General features: G+C 41.3%; 1 protein-coding gene across 1 annotated transcript in view; it reads left to right on the top strand.

Annotated features, from left to right (window-relative positions):
- STARD13 (StAR related lipid transfer domain containing 13) overlaps positions 1-15,707 on the top strand; it is a 475,243-nt gene that overhangs the window by 158,384 nt on the left and 301,152 nt on the right. The window contains exon 4 of the mRNA XM_084616651.1: positions 3,145-3,303. Within this exon, the coding sequence (XP_084472777.1) occupies positions 3,145-3,303 (159 nt within the window). The remainder of the gene's footprint in view (positions 1-3,144; positions 3,304-15,707) is intronic.

Below are 15,707 nucleotides of genomic sequence, written 5' to 3'. Positions count from 1 at the left end.
ATCATGGAGCAGGTCCTCAAAGAATCAATCCTGAAGCACTTGCATGAGAGGAAGGTGATCAGGAACAGCCAGCATGGATTCACCAAGGGAAGGTCATGCCTGACTAATCTAATCGCCTTTTATGATGAGATTACTGGTTCTGTGGATGAAGGGAAAGCAGTGGATGTATTGTTTCTTGACTTTAGCAAAGCTTTTGACACGGTCTCCCACAGTATTCTTGTCAGCAAGTTAAGGAAGTATGGGCTGGATGAATGTACTATAAGGTGGGTAGAAAGCTGGCTAGATTGTCGGGCTCAACGGGTAGTGATCAATGGCTCCATGTCTAGTTGGCAGCCGGTATCAAGTGGAGTGCCCCAAGGGTCGGTCCTGGGGCCGGTTTTATTCAATATCTTCATAAATGATCTGGAGGATGGTGTGGATTGCACTCTCAGCAAATTTGCGGATGATACTAAACTGGGAGGAGTGGTAGATACGCTGGAGGGGAGGGATAGGATACAGAAGGACCTAGACAAATTGGAGGATTGGGCGAAAAGAAATCTGATGAGGTTCAATAAGGATAAGTGCAGGGTCCTGCATTTAGGACGGAAGAATCCAATGCACCGCTACAGACTAGGGACCGAATGGCTAGGCAGCAGTTCTGCGGAAAAGGACCTAGGGGTGACAGTGGACGAGAAGCTGGATATGAGTCAGCAGTGTGCCCTTGTTGCCAAGAAGGCCAATGGCATTTTGGGATGTATAAGTAGGGGCATAGCGAGCAGATCGAGGGACGTGATTGTTCCCCTCTATTCGACATTGGTGAGGCCTCATCTGGAGTACTGTGTCCAGTTTTGGGCCCCACACTACAAGAAGGATGTGGATAAATTGGAGAGAGTCCAGCGAAGGGAACAAAAATGATTAGGGGTCTAGAACACATGACTTATGAGGAGAGGCTGAGGGATCTGGGATTGTTTAGCCTGCAGAAGAGAAGAATGAGGGGGGATTTGATAGCTGCTTTCAACTACCTGAAAGGGGGTTCCAAACAGGATGGATCTAGACTGTTCTCAGTGGTAGCAGATGACAGAACGAGGAGTAACAGTCTCAAGTCGCCCCCCCACCCCCATACACACACAAACTCACTCTCCTGCTGGTAATAGCTCATCCAAACTGACCACTCTCCAGGAGAGTGAGTTTGTGTGTGTATGGGGGTGTGGGGGATGTGAGAGAACCTGGATTTGTGCTGGAAATGGCCCACCTTAATTATGCACATTGTAGGGAGAATGGGCACTTTGGATGAGCTATTACCAGCAGGATAGTGAGTTTGTGTGTGTGGTTTTTGGGAGGGGGGTGAGGGGGTGAGAGAACCTGGATTTGTGCAGGAAATGGCCCAACTTTATTATCATGCACATTGTGTAAGGAGTTGTCACTTTGGATGGGCTATCACCAGCAGGAGAGTGAATTTCTGTGGGGGGGTGGAGGGTGAGAAAACCTGGATTTGTGCTGGAAATGGCCCACCTGATGATCACTTTAGATAAGCTATTACCAGCAGGACAGTGGGGTGGGAGGAGGTATATTTTCATATTCTCTGTGTATAAATAAAGTCTGCTGCAGTTTCCACGGCATGCATCCGATGAAGTGAGCTGTAGCTCACGAAAGCTCATGCTCAAATAAATTGGTTAGTCTCTAAGGTGCCACAAGTACTCCTTTTCTTTATAAGATTAAAGTAAACTTTCTATCTAGCCCTTAATGAATAACTATAACAAATACATATATATTTTTATTTAAAATGCTATTTCACATACAGTTTTAAAATCATCAAAAATCAACCAAATGTGGATTGTATATTAATTATTTATAAACACAAATAACTTTATTTTCATTGCAAAAATAGAGTTGTTGCTGCAGTATCAAAGATTCAGAGTTAAAATAATAAATCAGAAAATGGAAATCTTTAGATTATAGCAATTCATATTAGCCCATTTTGTATTATTTAAGGTAGACATTTTTCAGCAAACACAATAATGTATTAAGCCACACACATAACCAGAAAAACTGGAACGGAAGGTACTAGATACGTAGGATATGGCTAAGTTAACATTGTTGTTGGAACATAAATTGTTGCATTTCTTGACTTTTGTTATTTTAAACCCTTAATGTTCCAGACAGATTTGTATTTTTTTTCTTGTATGTTGTAACAAGACAACTAGAAGCATTTTTTTAATGTTTGCTGTTGTGACAGAGTGCAGAGAACGAATAGATGAACCTGCACTCTGATCTCTCAGATGTTAATTAAGTTCCCCTGGAGAAATCTGATGGAGGTAATTAGAGAATCAGGTTGGCTGGATGGATGGGATAAGGAGCCAATTAGCTTATCAGCCCAGGGCTGATAAAGAGGAAGGAAGGAAGGAAGTGCTAGAGAGAAAGGGGACCAGGGCTAGTTGAGCTCAGTAACATGGAGGCCTCAAGGGAGGGAGACAGACATGTGTTCCCTCAGGTCCTGGGGAGATGGTCAGAAAGTGCTGTTGGTGCTGTAAATAGGCTGTTGTGGAAAAGGTGAAGGTAACTTAAAAGGGCACAGTGAATGAACAGCCTCTGGAGTCCATGCAGTTTCTGCAGGGAGAGGAGCTATGTCCTGTGGCAGCTGGGAATTAAAAGCTGTTTTTGTACTTCAGAATTGCCAAGACTGTCAAATCTGGCCTGTCGTGGTTTGGGGTAGGTTTCTTAGTCCTCAAAGGATCTAAAGAAGTGGATAAGGAGCATTCTTAGTCTCTAATTTGAAGTGGCATGGATGATGATTCTTTAACAAAAAGAGCTTTTTCTCTTAACTGTTTGTAGGATGCTTGAGTTACAGTAAGTGGATGGGGAGGGGGGCGGGGGGGAAGAAACCCCAATTTTCCACGTAACTTTCCCCTCTCAAAATACCAGGTTTCATTTGCTTAGTGTTTATGATGTCATATGTAATCCTACTAGTTCTCCACAGAGGCTTCTAGAAAAAACAGCGTAGACAAGACCTGAATTTCTAATATAAACAGATGCAAAAAATGAAATTAAAAAAAATAACCTTATACTATACATCATATAAACTTAATGGACACAATCTCAATTGTATTTTTGTCTTTGTTTGCATTTTTAAAAGACTTTTTATTTTTTTATTTTTTTTTATTAAAGGACTCATTTATCCCCTTACAGTCCCCTGTTAAGGTGGAGACAGGCCTTGTTCACAGAGATCATCAGAGAAAGGGAAGCTGTGGGAATAAGAGGGCAGGCTACCAGGATTTAGATGGTTTGCCAAGCTCAGTGTCAACTGGAGCACGACCAAAAACTGAAGTAAGTAGCTATTTTTTATATTACAGCATATTCTGGCTTCAATTCTTTACCACAAGACTTGCTATTTATCATTAAAATCTTCATTGTATTTAATTTAAAATAAAAATACAGTCTATAAATACAATGCATCACAACTGTAAATCTTTTACAATAAGACTGGCAAGTGTTCCCAATACAATATGACAGAGTATTCAAGGTCAAGAATCTGAGTCCCGTCACTATTTTTTACTAGCATGTTATCTGCATTATTTTGTTCATTCACTGTTTAAGAAGACCTGAAGTCTCTTGGGAGTCTTTCCATTGACTTTAACTGGTTGTAGATCAGGCCCAAAATTTGGATCCACATCTGAATGTCCCCAAATTTCAGGACTGTTCAAATCAAGAGTTTTAGTCTGGGCCCATTTCTAATCAATAGTATTAATTTCACTTTGTTTCTTTGCCTTTGAGATGGTATAAGCCCTCATCCAAAGCCTATTGACACTAATTGACTTCAACAGACTTTGGAACAGGCCCATAATAAGCTAAGTAGATAGTGATATTTATGTAGATCTATGGAAGGAAAGTAATTCTAAGATCAAGCTCCTAGTTACAAAATAGCAAACCTTTTTATTTGTCCTCTGTAAATTTCTTTGGTGCCTGCAATGGTTAAGACATTCTCTTTCTACTAATGTCAAGTAAAATGTATGCACTTAAGATACGTTGCCTAAGGTGTTTTGATTCAAGTAAAGGTATATTGCCTTAAAAGAAAGATAACTATAATATGCCCCTTTTATCCTAGCATGAAGTTACATAGTTCTCTGTAAATTCTATATTCCATTACAGCTTGAAGGTCTGCTGCTGTCACTCAGACTGAAGTTTGAAACATTGGAGCTGACTTGTTTGTTTGAAATACACTAATGTACTTTCAGAAGAGATTCTCATCTTAGTTAAATAGTTTTCTGCTTCTCTCTTTTGCAGCTGCCCAGCTACTTTAATTTGCTCAAGTTACATTAGATCTCAGAATCCACTAGAGAAAATGAGATATTTGATTGCACTTAATTGTTTTAAGTCAGATGTTCAGGCAAGCACTAATATCTTTGCTTATGTTTCCACCCTACCAATACAATCTATATAACTTTGAAGTGATGTTACAGTAATTTTGGGTTTTTGTCCACAAGTGACTGTGTGTTTGCGGTGGGAGATGCTGGAAGAGAAGGAATAAGTGTGAACATATCTTATTCTTCTTTCCTGATCTCTACAATCCCTCCTAGTATTGTACTTCAAGGAATGTTGGTATAATTAATACCAAACTCAGAAAACTTCACTGATACAGGTGATACGTACATACAGTGTCAGTGATAACAATAATGTAAGTTAGAATGTACTTACCATTGTTTACAATGAAGTCCCTAGAATCATACAGTTTAGAAATTGAGAAGACTTATTAGATGACACAATCCATCCCCCAAGGTCCAAGTAGAACTCTTCCATACCGTACACTTTTTTTAACACTTGATCAAAGTTCCAAGCGTTTTGCTGCATAGTAGCTTACGACATGATTTCTGCAAAATGCTAGTGGTCTTTTTAATAATTCAATAGTACTAGCCACTGCTGTAATTTGGACATAAATAATGAAATTTGACTTCGCTAATTTTGTCTGGAGGATAAAACATCTTATTTTTTCTTTCAAAATTAGATTTTAGTTCAAGTGGTCCTTTTTCAGGCCAAGAGGGAAGAATGAAAATAATGCTCTCTAGTTTCAGAGACTCTGTACATCTGTTAAAAGGCTGTTTCTAAAACGTTTTTCTGTTATGGTTAAAAGGCATAAAAATAATGTATTTTTAAATGGACATAGCAAAACTATTTACATTAAAAAAGAGGGATTAATGGGCCTGGTTTGTCAATGTATTTCTCCAGTTTTAACCCTACGTAACTCCACTGATTTGAATGGAGTTACACAGGCAGAAAACTGGCATAATGCAGTGGTAAATCAGAGCAAATATGTTTTAGTGCACGAGTCTATTATCTCTCAAGATTGGAGTTCAAATCTTGGAATGAGTCAAAAAGAGTTTAGCTTTCTCAGCCTTCTCCCTATATAGTCCCACACAAATCCCCTACACTGCCCCAAACCTGAAATAATTTTGTCTTGATTTAGCAAGTGCAGCTCAAGAGACCGATGTTGGAAATTGCAAGTCAGGAATGAAATGTATTGGCAGAGCTCTGCAAGGGCGTTCTTGTACAATACCTGACACAAGCTAGTGCTGTTAGCCCCTCATTTTCATGACTACAAAGTTCACTGACTGTTTAAGAACTATAAAAAAGAATAAGTGGCTGTGGAAAATTCACAGTTCAGGAACTATATTGTTTAGATATTTTTAAAGGAAGAACATAAATGCATTGCAACATTTCTGATGAAATACTATTGAACAGAACGTTTCCCTGGCTATGAGAGGGCTTGTCCTAGAAAAGAGAGCATAATAGTTGTTTTAATGAGACATATCCTAGACACAAGTACAATAGAAGACTTAACTGAAAGTTTCATCATGTTAATTTTTCTCCTCCAGTTCCAATGTATAAACTAATATGGGAAATACTAGTTGTGAGGCACTCAGTGCTCTGCTTACTTCTGTAGATTACACAACTGCGGTGTGTGTAGCACACAGTGTGACCAGTAAGAAAACAAGGTTATGAATGCTGTGACCAGTTAGTTTCCTTTAGCTGTAATGCTAGCACTTAGATACAGTATCACAGTTATCACTATTCTAACGTTAGGCCAGTGCTTGGATTTCCTTAACCACCTGGTTCAGAAAAAGGAAAACAAAAATGGTTTCTTGCAATGTACTGTGCTGAAAGACTTTCTGCTCTTTTTTTTCTATAGCAAATATCACTATTAATTGTTTCTCTGGAAGACGTTAGTTAGATGTTTTAAAAAAAAAATTGGTGTTTTAGAGATGTCCACAAGGAGTGTAGACAGCGACATATTAATGCCTAGGCTGACAAATTTCAAGGGGCGGCAAATTTATAGTAGCAGCCAGAGGCTGCTTTCCGCAGTGCCAGTTTACGCCCTCTGCCCCCGGCCCCACCCCAACTCTACCACTTCCCCAAATCCCCGCCTCCTCTCCTGAGCGCGCCACATTTTCCCCCCCCTTTCCCCTTCCTTCACGAACCTGTTTGGCGCACAAGCACTGGCAGGCAGCGGGGAGAAGCAGGACCTGGCGGCGCACTCAAGCGAGGCGACAGAGTGGAGGCGGGGTGGGGGGCGGCAATTATTTCTGGGCCTAGGGGTGGCAAAATCATTAATCCGCCGCTGAGTGTAGAGATGGCTGATGTTATCTACCATTGTTTAGATACGTATAACTAATGATATTGTAACCCACTGGTCAGTGTGTGTTACAGGTCCCTTATTGGCCAGCACAATATTTGCTAAGGTAAACATATAAAATGAGAATTAATATGTGGTGATTTATTTAAATAAATCCTTCTACCAGAATCTGAGGATCTCAAAATGCTTACTGATACTCAGTTGATTCTCACCACATTTCTATGAGGTAGGTAAGTATTATTTCCATTTTACTATGGGGAGGAGGTTGAACCCTCAGCTGGGGGAAGGAAAGCCTGCATTGCTTCTGCAAAAATCTTGTTGCACTCAGTGAGATTTTTGCAGGATTAAGGACTGCAGGATCAAGCCCATTCTCTCTCTGTTCACTTGTCTCCACACATTCAGCATCTGCGTTCTTTCTGTTCCTTCATGCACAATTTTCTCTACGAAACAGAGCACATTGCATTTAATGTTCTACAGCTATTCTGGCATAGGAAATGTCATTTAGGCCAGGTCTATGATATGAATACTTGGAAATATAGCTATAGTGGTATATTATACCAGCAAAGCGCTCCTAGGGTGGATGTGGCTTATGCTGGCAAAACTACACTTTCACTGACATAGCTTATTCCAGCATGTTGCACCCCTCCGCGCCTCCCCCTCCCCCAACCTTTGAGCAAAACAAGCTATGCTGATGAAAGCACAGCTTTGTCAGAAAAACGGTGTTTACTTTAGGGGGTTTTTGCTGAGACCGGCCCATTGGTCAGGGATTACCCCTCTTCACACCCCTGATGAACATAGCTCTGATGGCAGAAGTCTGTTGTGTAGACATGGCCTACGAGTGATTGAGGATAGTTAGGGTGTGTCTACACAGCCCACAGCAGCAAACCTTTCAGCCCAGGTCAGCAAACTTGGGCTAGCGGGGCTCATGCTGGCACTCTAAAAATAGCAGTATAGACAGGGTTTTGAAGTTGCAACTCAGGTTGGAACTCAAGCTCTGAACTCCACTCCTCAGGCTTCAGGGTTTCATTTTTATTGGCGTTAAGCAGAAGTTGTTTTGCTTCAAGTTTGTCATTATTTTAATTAATAAAATGAAACGTTCTGTATAGGAAAGTTGCTCCCTGCAAGTTTTTCAGTCTTTCCAAACAGGCCAAAGTTGAGTGACCAGGAAGTGAATCCAAAGGGACATTACATGATTTTGGCACTTTTAAAACTGGATTGGACAAAACGTCAGTAAGTGTAGTGCAGGGAACAATGCCATCTCTGGTAGCGAGAGACACTGGATGACCTAAGAGGTCTTTTCTGTCTCTTGAGTCTGTTTGTACTGGTAAAGAGCTCTCTCTCTATGTTTTCGGAGTGGTAATTTTAGATTCCCTCTGTACTGAAAAGATCATGTGGTTTCATGATTAGTTAGAATCTTGAATAACTGTCAGTTCCAAGTAAATAAAGTGTGTGTTTTATGCAGTTTTTGTAGATGGATTTTTCATGACATTGTTTTTTTCACAAGAATATTATGTCAGGTACTGTAAATGATAGACGCATTAAAGTTGCTATGCTACATTTCAGGCTTACTGCACTCAGTCTTAGAAATACATTGTTAATTTTCAAAGGCAATTTACAGACTCCGTATCAACAGACTTGGGGTGTAAGTTGTCAGACTAATTTCTTTTATAAATCCAGAGCAAGAGGTAAACAGGAATGGTACTGATAGATAATATTGTGTATATATGCAAATAAATAAGATAAGTAACTTCATTTCCCTGACAGATGACTATATACTGTACTCAATCAAGTGAGCAAAGGAAGAAATTTATTTCCCCTTTCGTTTATTCAGGCACTATACATAAGCAGCTGAACTCGTGTTTCTTTAGATTCAGCACATCTGGTTTTTGACTGGGTGACAAAGGCAATTCTCAGCTGTTTTGTAGCAGCCACAAATAAAGGATAGACTATGGGCCATATCCTGTGAGGTGCTGAGCACATTCAGCTCCTGTTGGTGAGACATGAAGATGCTCACAAGATTGGGCCCTAAGAGATCCTGTAAACACTGGCCTTGTTAGTTGGATCTGAAGATGACCTGTGTGCATACCTCTGGGAGGAAGGTATTGCTGCACTCTGTGTCTTATCTGTCTAACTAGCTATCGATATTCTATTTACTTTTGGTCTGCCCCTGTAATGTATTTGTTGCTCCAATGTGAGAAAACGGAGTGAGAATGTTCTATCTGTTAATATAGTTTAATCAAAGACATTTCCTCATCAATGTAACCATCATGCATTTTTATTGCAGTGGTCCCTATTTGGGGGCCCAATCCTGTAATCCTTGTTTGCATGGGACTTCAGTGGGACTGCAACATGAGTAAGGGTTGGTCCTTTGTCTTTAACAGTAGTTATTTGGAGGAAGAGAAAAGAGGAGAGATTTTAAAGTTAGTACAGAGATTGTTTAGACAAAATCATCTGGGACAGTGGCAATGGTCCTTGCCGGGCTGCACAGGACATTGGGGTGTACAAGAAGCTGTGCATCTGTGTCAGGACCTCTGCTAATAGCAGTCCCGATGCTCCCTGAATTCTGGGGAGCATAAGGACTACTAGCTCCTGCTCCCCACCCTAAGGAACAAGCAGAGACTACTCTCCACACTAGATGACCAGAGAGAGAGGCCAGCATACACAGTGGAGGGAGCAAATGTTCCACTAAGGGATAGAGCAGATTGCACACCCCACTGCCCATGGAGTAGCTTTTAATAGAGATTGTGCTCCTCTTGCAGAGGTTCAGCTCTACATAAAGGCCACAATCCAGTCCTGCACATAGATGGTATCTTGCAGCAAAATATGGTGTCCTACAATATTTATCAACTATTGCTACCAGTATTCAAAGCTTGCATTATTACTCATTGCAAAATTGGATATTTCTCTAGACATTTTCTTTCTGTATAAGCCATGTAGCCTGAAGCTGTAGAGGATAGGGAGCTAACTGTAGATGACCAGGGGAAAGAGCGAACAGAACTCCATGGGGGCAGGAGCTATCTGCCACCATCTGTTGGTGAACTGGGGAAAGTATCGCTACAGAGTTCATTTGCATAAGCTTTCTACCCAGAAAGCCTCCAAGTGACACTTAAGGGATGTCTTTAGAAATGTATCCAAACTCCAAATTGGTGGGCTATTGAGACTGAACTGAAGGACAAGATTAGACAGCGTTTCCTATAAGGGCTAAAGACAGGCCTGGCTGAGTACATTCCTAGACTCTGGGACTACACTAACTACTGACCCCTAACTGTAAGTGGAGTGAAGCAGTGGAAAAAGGGGGGGAGGGGGGGAGTGATGTGTTAAAGAGATATTTGTGTATTGAACGTTCATGCCCCTGGGTGGCAAATTAAAATAAAAGACTATGACTAATGATACTCTTGTTATGGGTACTTTACTTGTTGTTATTCATATATTGTTGTGTTTTCCGAAGTTGATGATGTGTTCTCTGGTCCCTTAATAAAGTATTTCCTTGTTTTAGACTCAGACTCAGTGCTTGCAAGAGGGGAAGTATTGCTTTTAGGGGCACTCAGGGAAGATACTTAGTTTTTCCCATGTTTCTGAGTGGGCATTCAAGCTGGTGGTGTGTGTTAATTATAAAAAGAACCTGTAGACATTTGAACCTGACCCTTGATGCTGTGGACCATGCCTGGCAGAAGCTTACATTTGTTTGAAGCAACCAAATGTCACAATTGTAAACGTCTTTACATCAGCAATTTCAGTGTTACAGTGATTAACCATCTCATATAAGCAAAAAGTGTCTGGTAACTACAGAAGCCCAAGCCTACTGAACTGAAGGACATACTGGTTCAAATTGTTAAAGAGGCCACAAACTAGCCTTTGAACTAGAGCATCATAATTGTCTCTGATGGCTGTCATCTTGGCCAGCACACCAGGGTTTGAACTAGGCACTTCCAGACTTAAATATGCGAGTGTCTCCAACAGCTTAAGCAAAAGAGCAAGCTCTGTAGCTAGGGGCTGTAACCGAATCACATCCTCTGTCCACTAGGCACAGAAAAGGGTGGCGTAATACACACAGTGGGTTACCTGTATACACAATTGTATAGTTGTACACACTTCTGTGCACTTTCAATGAATTATTGACACTCATACAAAAGAAAAAGCAAGTGCCACCTGGAACCTCAGAGGTGAAGAGCAGAAATTACTATGAAATCCTAATTTGAAACGACTATGCACATTTTAATTACCCCAGTTACCTCTTAAGGCTTGTCTTCACTACCGGGGTAAGTCAACCTAAATTATGCTACTCCAGCTACATGAACAATGTAGCTGGAGTCAACGTAGCTTAGGTTGACTTATTCCCGTGTCTTCACCGTGCTGCGTCAGTGGGAGATGCTCTCTGGTCGACTTACCTTACTCTTCTCCAGTAGCTGGAGTACCCATCTCCCTCCTTGCATTTCAGAGCCCAATCTCCAGCCCAAGTGCGAACTTCTACATGGCTATTTTTAGTATGAGCCCAAGTCTGTAGACCTGAGCTCTGAGACTCACTGCCTTGTTGTTGTTGGTGTGTTTTTGTTGTTTTTTTCTTTTTTTCACGTGTGGACATATTCACTGTTTGTTGTAGGTAACTGGGACCGTAAAATAGCAGAAGTGGAATGTAGATTCTGGGTGGAAAGGTCAACATTCAACCACTAGGTGTAATGTGGAGCTCAGCATCCCAGACATGGCATTTAGGATGAGTCGAGCAAACTGTGCTGTTAGATGTTTTCTGTGTAACCTTCTTTCATTTAAAAAAAATCACTTGTTGTTCAGTGTATAGAGACGGAAGTGAAGTCTTTTTTTAAGACCAGTAAATACAACACTGATGTTGAATCAGAGAGGAAGAACAGAGAAGGGCTTAAAATAACCAGGCTGGCACAAAACTAGAGAACCCTGGTTTTTTGGTTTTGTTGTTTTTTTTTTCTTAAGAGATGGTGGTCAAATTTATGGGTATATTCTCAGCTTCTCCATGTTTATGGCTGTAGTAGCTGCAAATTCCCCATTAATGGCAAATAGCATTGTGGACTCTAACATCCTGTGTGTCATTAGCTTATCCCGTTAATGTCCTAAGAAATGTAACTTGTTTGTTGTTGGTTGACCAAATTTAATCAGTGTGGTTGCACCTGCTTATGCAAAGGTTGAATAATATGGCATGGTATCTTAATTGTTTATGTAAACATGAAATTCAGCAAAACAGTTATTCGTGGACAGAGAGATCCCTGAGATCTGAGGCCTGATTCAGATCTTGTGCCAGTTTTACACTCCTGTAAGTGATGATAGTCAATCACCCTTTTATTTGTTTATGTTGCATTCTGTGTAGATACAGTACAGCAGATAAGGTTTATTGATTGCAAGTACATTGGTATCTGTAGCTCTGCCTCTGTGAGCTCATAAAATCTGTGAGAGGAGCAGCTTTAAGAATGGATAGTTGGGCTGAAAACCACCCGCAAGTTACAGGAAGTATAATTGATAACTCAGTAGGTGGCACTCTTCCCTCTGAATCAGTGGTGAACCAATGTCCCAGAAAAATATTAAGCAACTCTATACAGCTTGAAGTGCTTACTTCTGGATGAGATGTGAAATCAAGGCATTGATCTTTAATTTTCGAGAGTTGGCCTTGATTTACATTTAAGAGTAGTTTAACACTAGGTCCCTTGCCAAATTTCAGCTCCAATAATCTGCCTACCTATAATTCTCCCTATAGCTTCAGTTAAGTTATTCTTTATATCTTGTTCTAAAAATGCTGTCCCATGGTGGTTGTGCTTTGATCTCAGAAATGATTGCATTTCCATAATGGGTAAAATGATTCTTTATATACAGTGTGTTGAGTGTTTTGAGATACAAGGTCTTGTACAAACTATAAGCTGTTTTTTGACATTATTACCTGAGATCTTCAACCAATCATAGAGTAAACTTAAATTGCCTATTTAAAGGGTTTTTTTTGCCTTAAATTTGATTTAAAAAATCCAGATGAAATTTTTTTTTTTTTGCAGTTTTAAAACCTAACAGCAACTAAGATATTTGTGTATTTTTTTTTTAAGTTCTTGATAGTTCTAAAATCTACAAAGGGTATAAATATATCCTATCTTTCTGGCAATGAAATCACTCTAAACAGTAAATTAAAATATTTTTCTTAACTTGAATCGTATTTTCAACTCTTAACATAACATTATAGCTTCAGAGGGGTAGCCGTGTTAGTCTAGATCTGTAAAAGCGGCAAAGAGTCCTGTGGCACCTTATAGACTAACAGACGTATTGGAGCATGAGCTGTCGTGGGTGAATACCCACTTCGTCGGATGCATTTAGTAGCAATTTCCAGAGGCAGGTATAAATATGCAAGCAAGAATCAGGCTAGGGATAATGAGGTTAGCTGAATCAGGGAGGATGAGGCCCTTTTCTAGCAGTTGAGGTGTGAACACCAAGGGAAGAGAAACTGCTTTTGTAGTTGGCTAGCCATTCACAGTCTATAATATTATAGAACTGTTTACCGTATTTTCCCTTTGGTCAGTTGTTGCACTAAAACATAAATGATTAAATGTTTCCCTAGCTCTGGAATGTTTTAGTGGCATCAAATGTTAACATAAATTCTGCACCTTAGGGACATCTGAGACATAATGTGGAAGCAAATAGTATGCATTGTATGGCAACCCTGTACAGTATTTTGAAGAAGTTTAAAGTAGTGTTTAGAGAAAACAAATGTTCTAGATTAACCAGGCTGTGAATCTTTCAGGGCTTAAAAGTCATTTTGGATAGAAGAGGACGGGGGATTACAATGTATTTTGTGCATTGCTTCCTCTTAAATGAAAATTTTGTCAAACTGAGCCTGGTTGTATGGTGTGTGGTTGGTGTGTGGGTTGCGGGGGTGGGGCGGTTTGCATTGTAGAGAAGCAAGTGTCAGAACTTTTGAAACTACAGAAACTAATAATAATTTGGCATTTGTATAGTACCATCCATGCAAAGATCTGCAAGCACTTAAAAAAATATTAGTGGATTTAGATTCAAAATATCCCTGTTAGTATGTTTGTAATACCGGGCTGTATTCACCACAATGGACAAAAAACTGGCATTTCGCATCTCACCCACTATGTGCTTGCAGAAGAGGGGGTTATCTGCAAGGAGCGTGGTTGCAATATTTTTTTAGGATGGGTAAAATTTTTTTAAAAATTAGATATTTTTTTTAAATTACACACTTTTGTTTTTAAGAATAAACTTATTTAAAATTTTAACCCTAAATGTTAAAGCCTAAACACACTATAATCTGTTAAAATAATTTAAATGAAATAAAACAATTAATATTAGCCGTACATATTTACTGCCAAAGTTTTAAAGAAAGAAAGACCCACTGATCTGGTGAAGGTCACCAGCTGAGCACCTGGATCCAGAGTTTGCTGAAGTGTTAAACCAGCTTTTGACAGCAGTCTCCTCTACTGCAGGTGCCGAGAGAATGTTTTCTTCATTTCAGTCTATTCAACTTGTACAATTCAATGACTACTTCACTCAAAGTTTTAAAAAAAAAAAAATTGGGAGTAGGCACAAGGAGGAAAGCTTGTTTTCTTCCTCCAATCCATGAATAAAAACTAGGTGTGAGTGGATGAGATCTACTAGTTCTAAAACTATGAAGGACATGGTGGCCAGAAACGATCTCTGCAATTCACTAACTACAGATAATACTCCCTCTGTTAATAAATCAGTTAGTTTTAAATGCAAAGCATGTTTTGATAAACTTTTTCTTATGATCGTACACATAAGCATTTGCACATTTTCATTGAACTCCAATTTCCTTCCAAATAGAACTTGACACAAATCACAAGTAAGGAAGCTACTGTGAAGCAAATCCTGCTGCACAAAGCATTCAGGTGATCTGTCAGAACTGCTTGTTCTTTCCTTTTTCTTTTTCCTTTCCTCTTGAGAAACCCAAACAAAGTGGCACCTCCCAAAATGAGGCTACTGGGATCTATATATTTTTAGTTATACAGCTTTTCACTTTCTGTGCATTCAGTACTGCCACACTTTATTATACAGGTAAGGTTGCCAACTTTCTAATTGCACAAAACTGAACACCCTTGCCCAGCCCCCTTCTCTGAGGCCACACCCCCACTCCAGCCCCACTTCTCTCCGTCGCTCGCTCGCTCTCTCCCACACTCACTCTTTCACTAGGCTGGAGGTTGGGGTGCAGGAGGGAGTGAGGGCTCCAGCGGGAGGTGCAAGCTCTGGGGTGGGTCTGGGGCCAAGGGGTTTGGAGTGAGAGAGGGGGCTCGGGGCGGGGAGTTGGGGTGTAGGAGGGGATTCGGGCTCCGGGAGGGAGTTTGGGGATGGGATGGGGCTGGGGCAGGGGGTTGTGTTGCAGGAGGGAGTGCGGGCTCCGGGAGGGAGTTTGGGAGTGGGAGGGGGCTCAGGGCTGGAGTAGCGGGTTGGAGGCGGGAGAGGGTGTAGGGTCTGGGAGGGAGTTAGGGTACAGGAGGGGATTCTGACCTGGGACAGGGGGTGGGATTAAAGGTGCAGGATCTGGGAGGGACTTAAGATGCAGGAGGGGATTCCGACCTGGGGCAGGGGCTTCGGAGTGCGGGGTATAGCTGGGTGGCGCTTACCTCAGGTAGCTCCCGGTCGGCGACACAGTGGGGCTAAGGCAGGCTCCCTGCCTGACCTGGCTCCGTGCCGCTCCTGGAAGCAGCTGTCATGTCCGATCCCTAGGCGGAAGCATGGCCAGGCAGCTCTGCACGGTGCAGTGCTGCCTGTGCCCACAGGCACTGCCCCCACAGTACCCACTGGCCACAGTTTCTGGCCAATGGGAGCTGCGGGGGCAGCGTGCGGAGATTCCCTGGCTGCCACTGTGCCTAGGGGCCACAGGGACATGCTGGCTGCCTCCAGGAGTTGCGTGGAGCCAGGGCAGGCAGGGAGCCTGCCTTAGCCCTGCTGCGCCGCTGACCAGACTTTTAACAGCCTGGTCAGCAGCCACCTGGATGCCTTTTTGACCAAGCATTCCGGTTGAAAATTGGATGCCTGGCAACCCTAGTTAGCATGAGGACACTTAATCTGTCAGTTACTAGTTGCTTGCTCTTCATATGTGTCCAGTGACTTCATAAAAGTG

The sequence above is a fragment of the Lepidochelys olivacea genome, assembly GCF_965140295.1.
Source record: "Lepidochelys olivacea isolate rLepOli2 genome assembly, chromosome: 1".
Classification (NCBI taxonomy): domain Eukaryota; kingdom Metazoa; phylum Chordata; order Testudines; family Cheloniidae; genus Lepidochelys; species Lepidochelys olivacea.
This window is presented reverse-complemented; position numbering and strand designations above follow the sequence as displayed.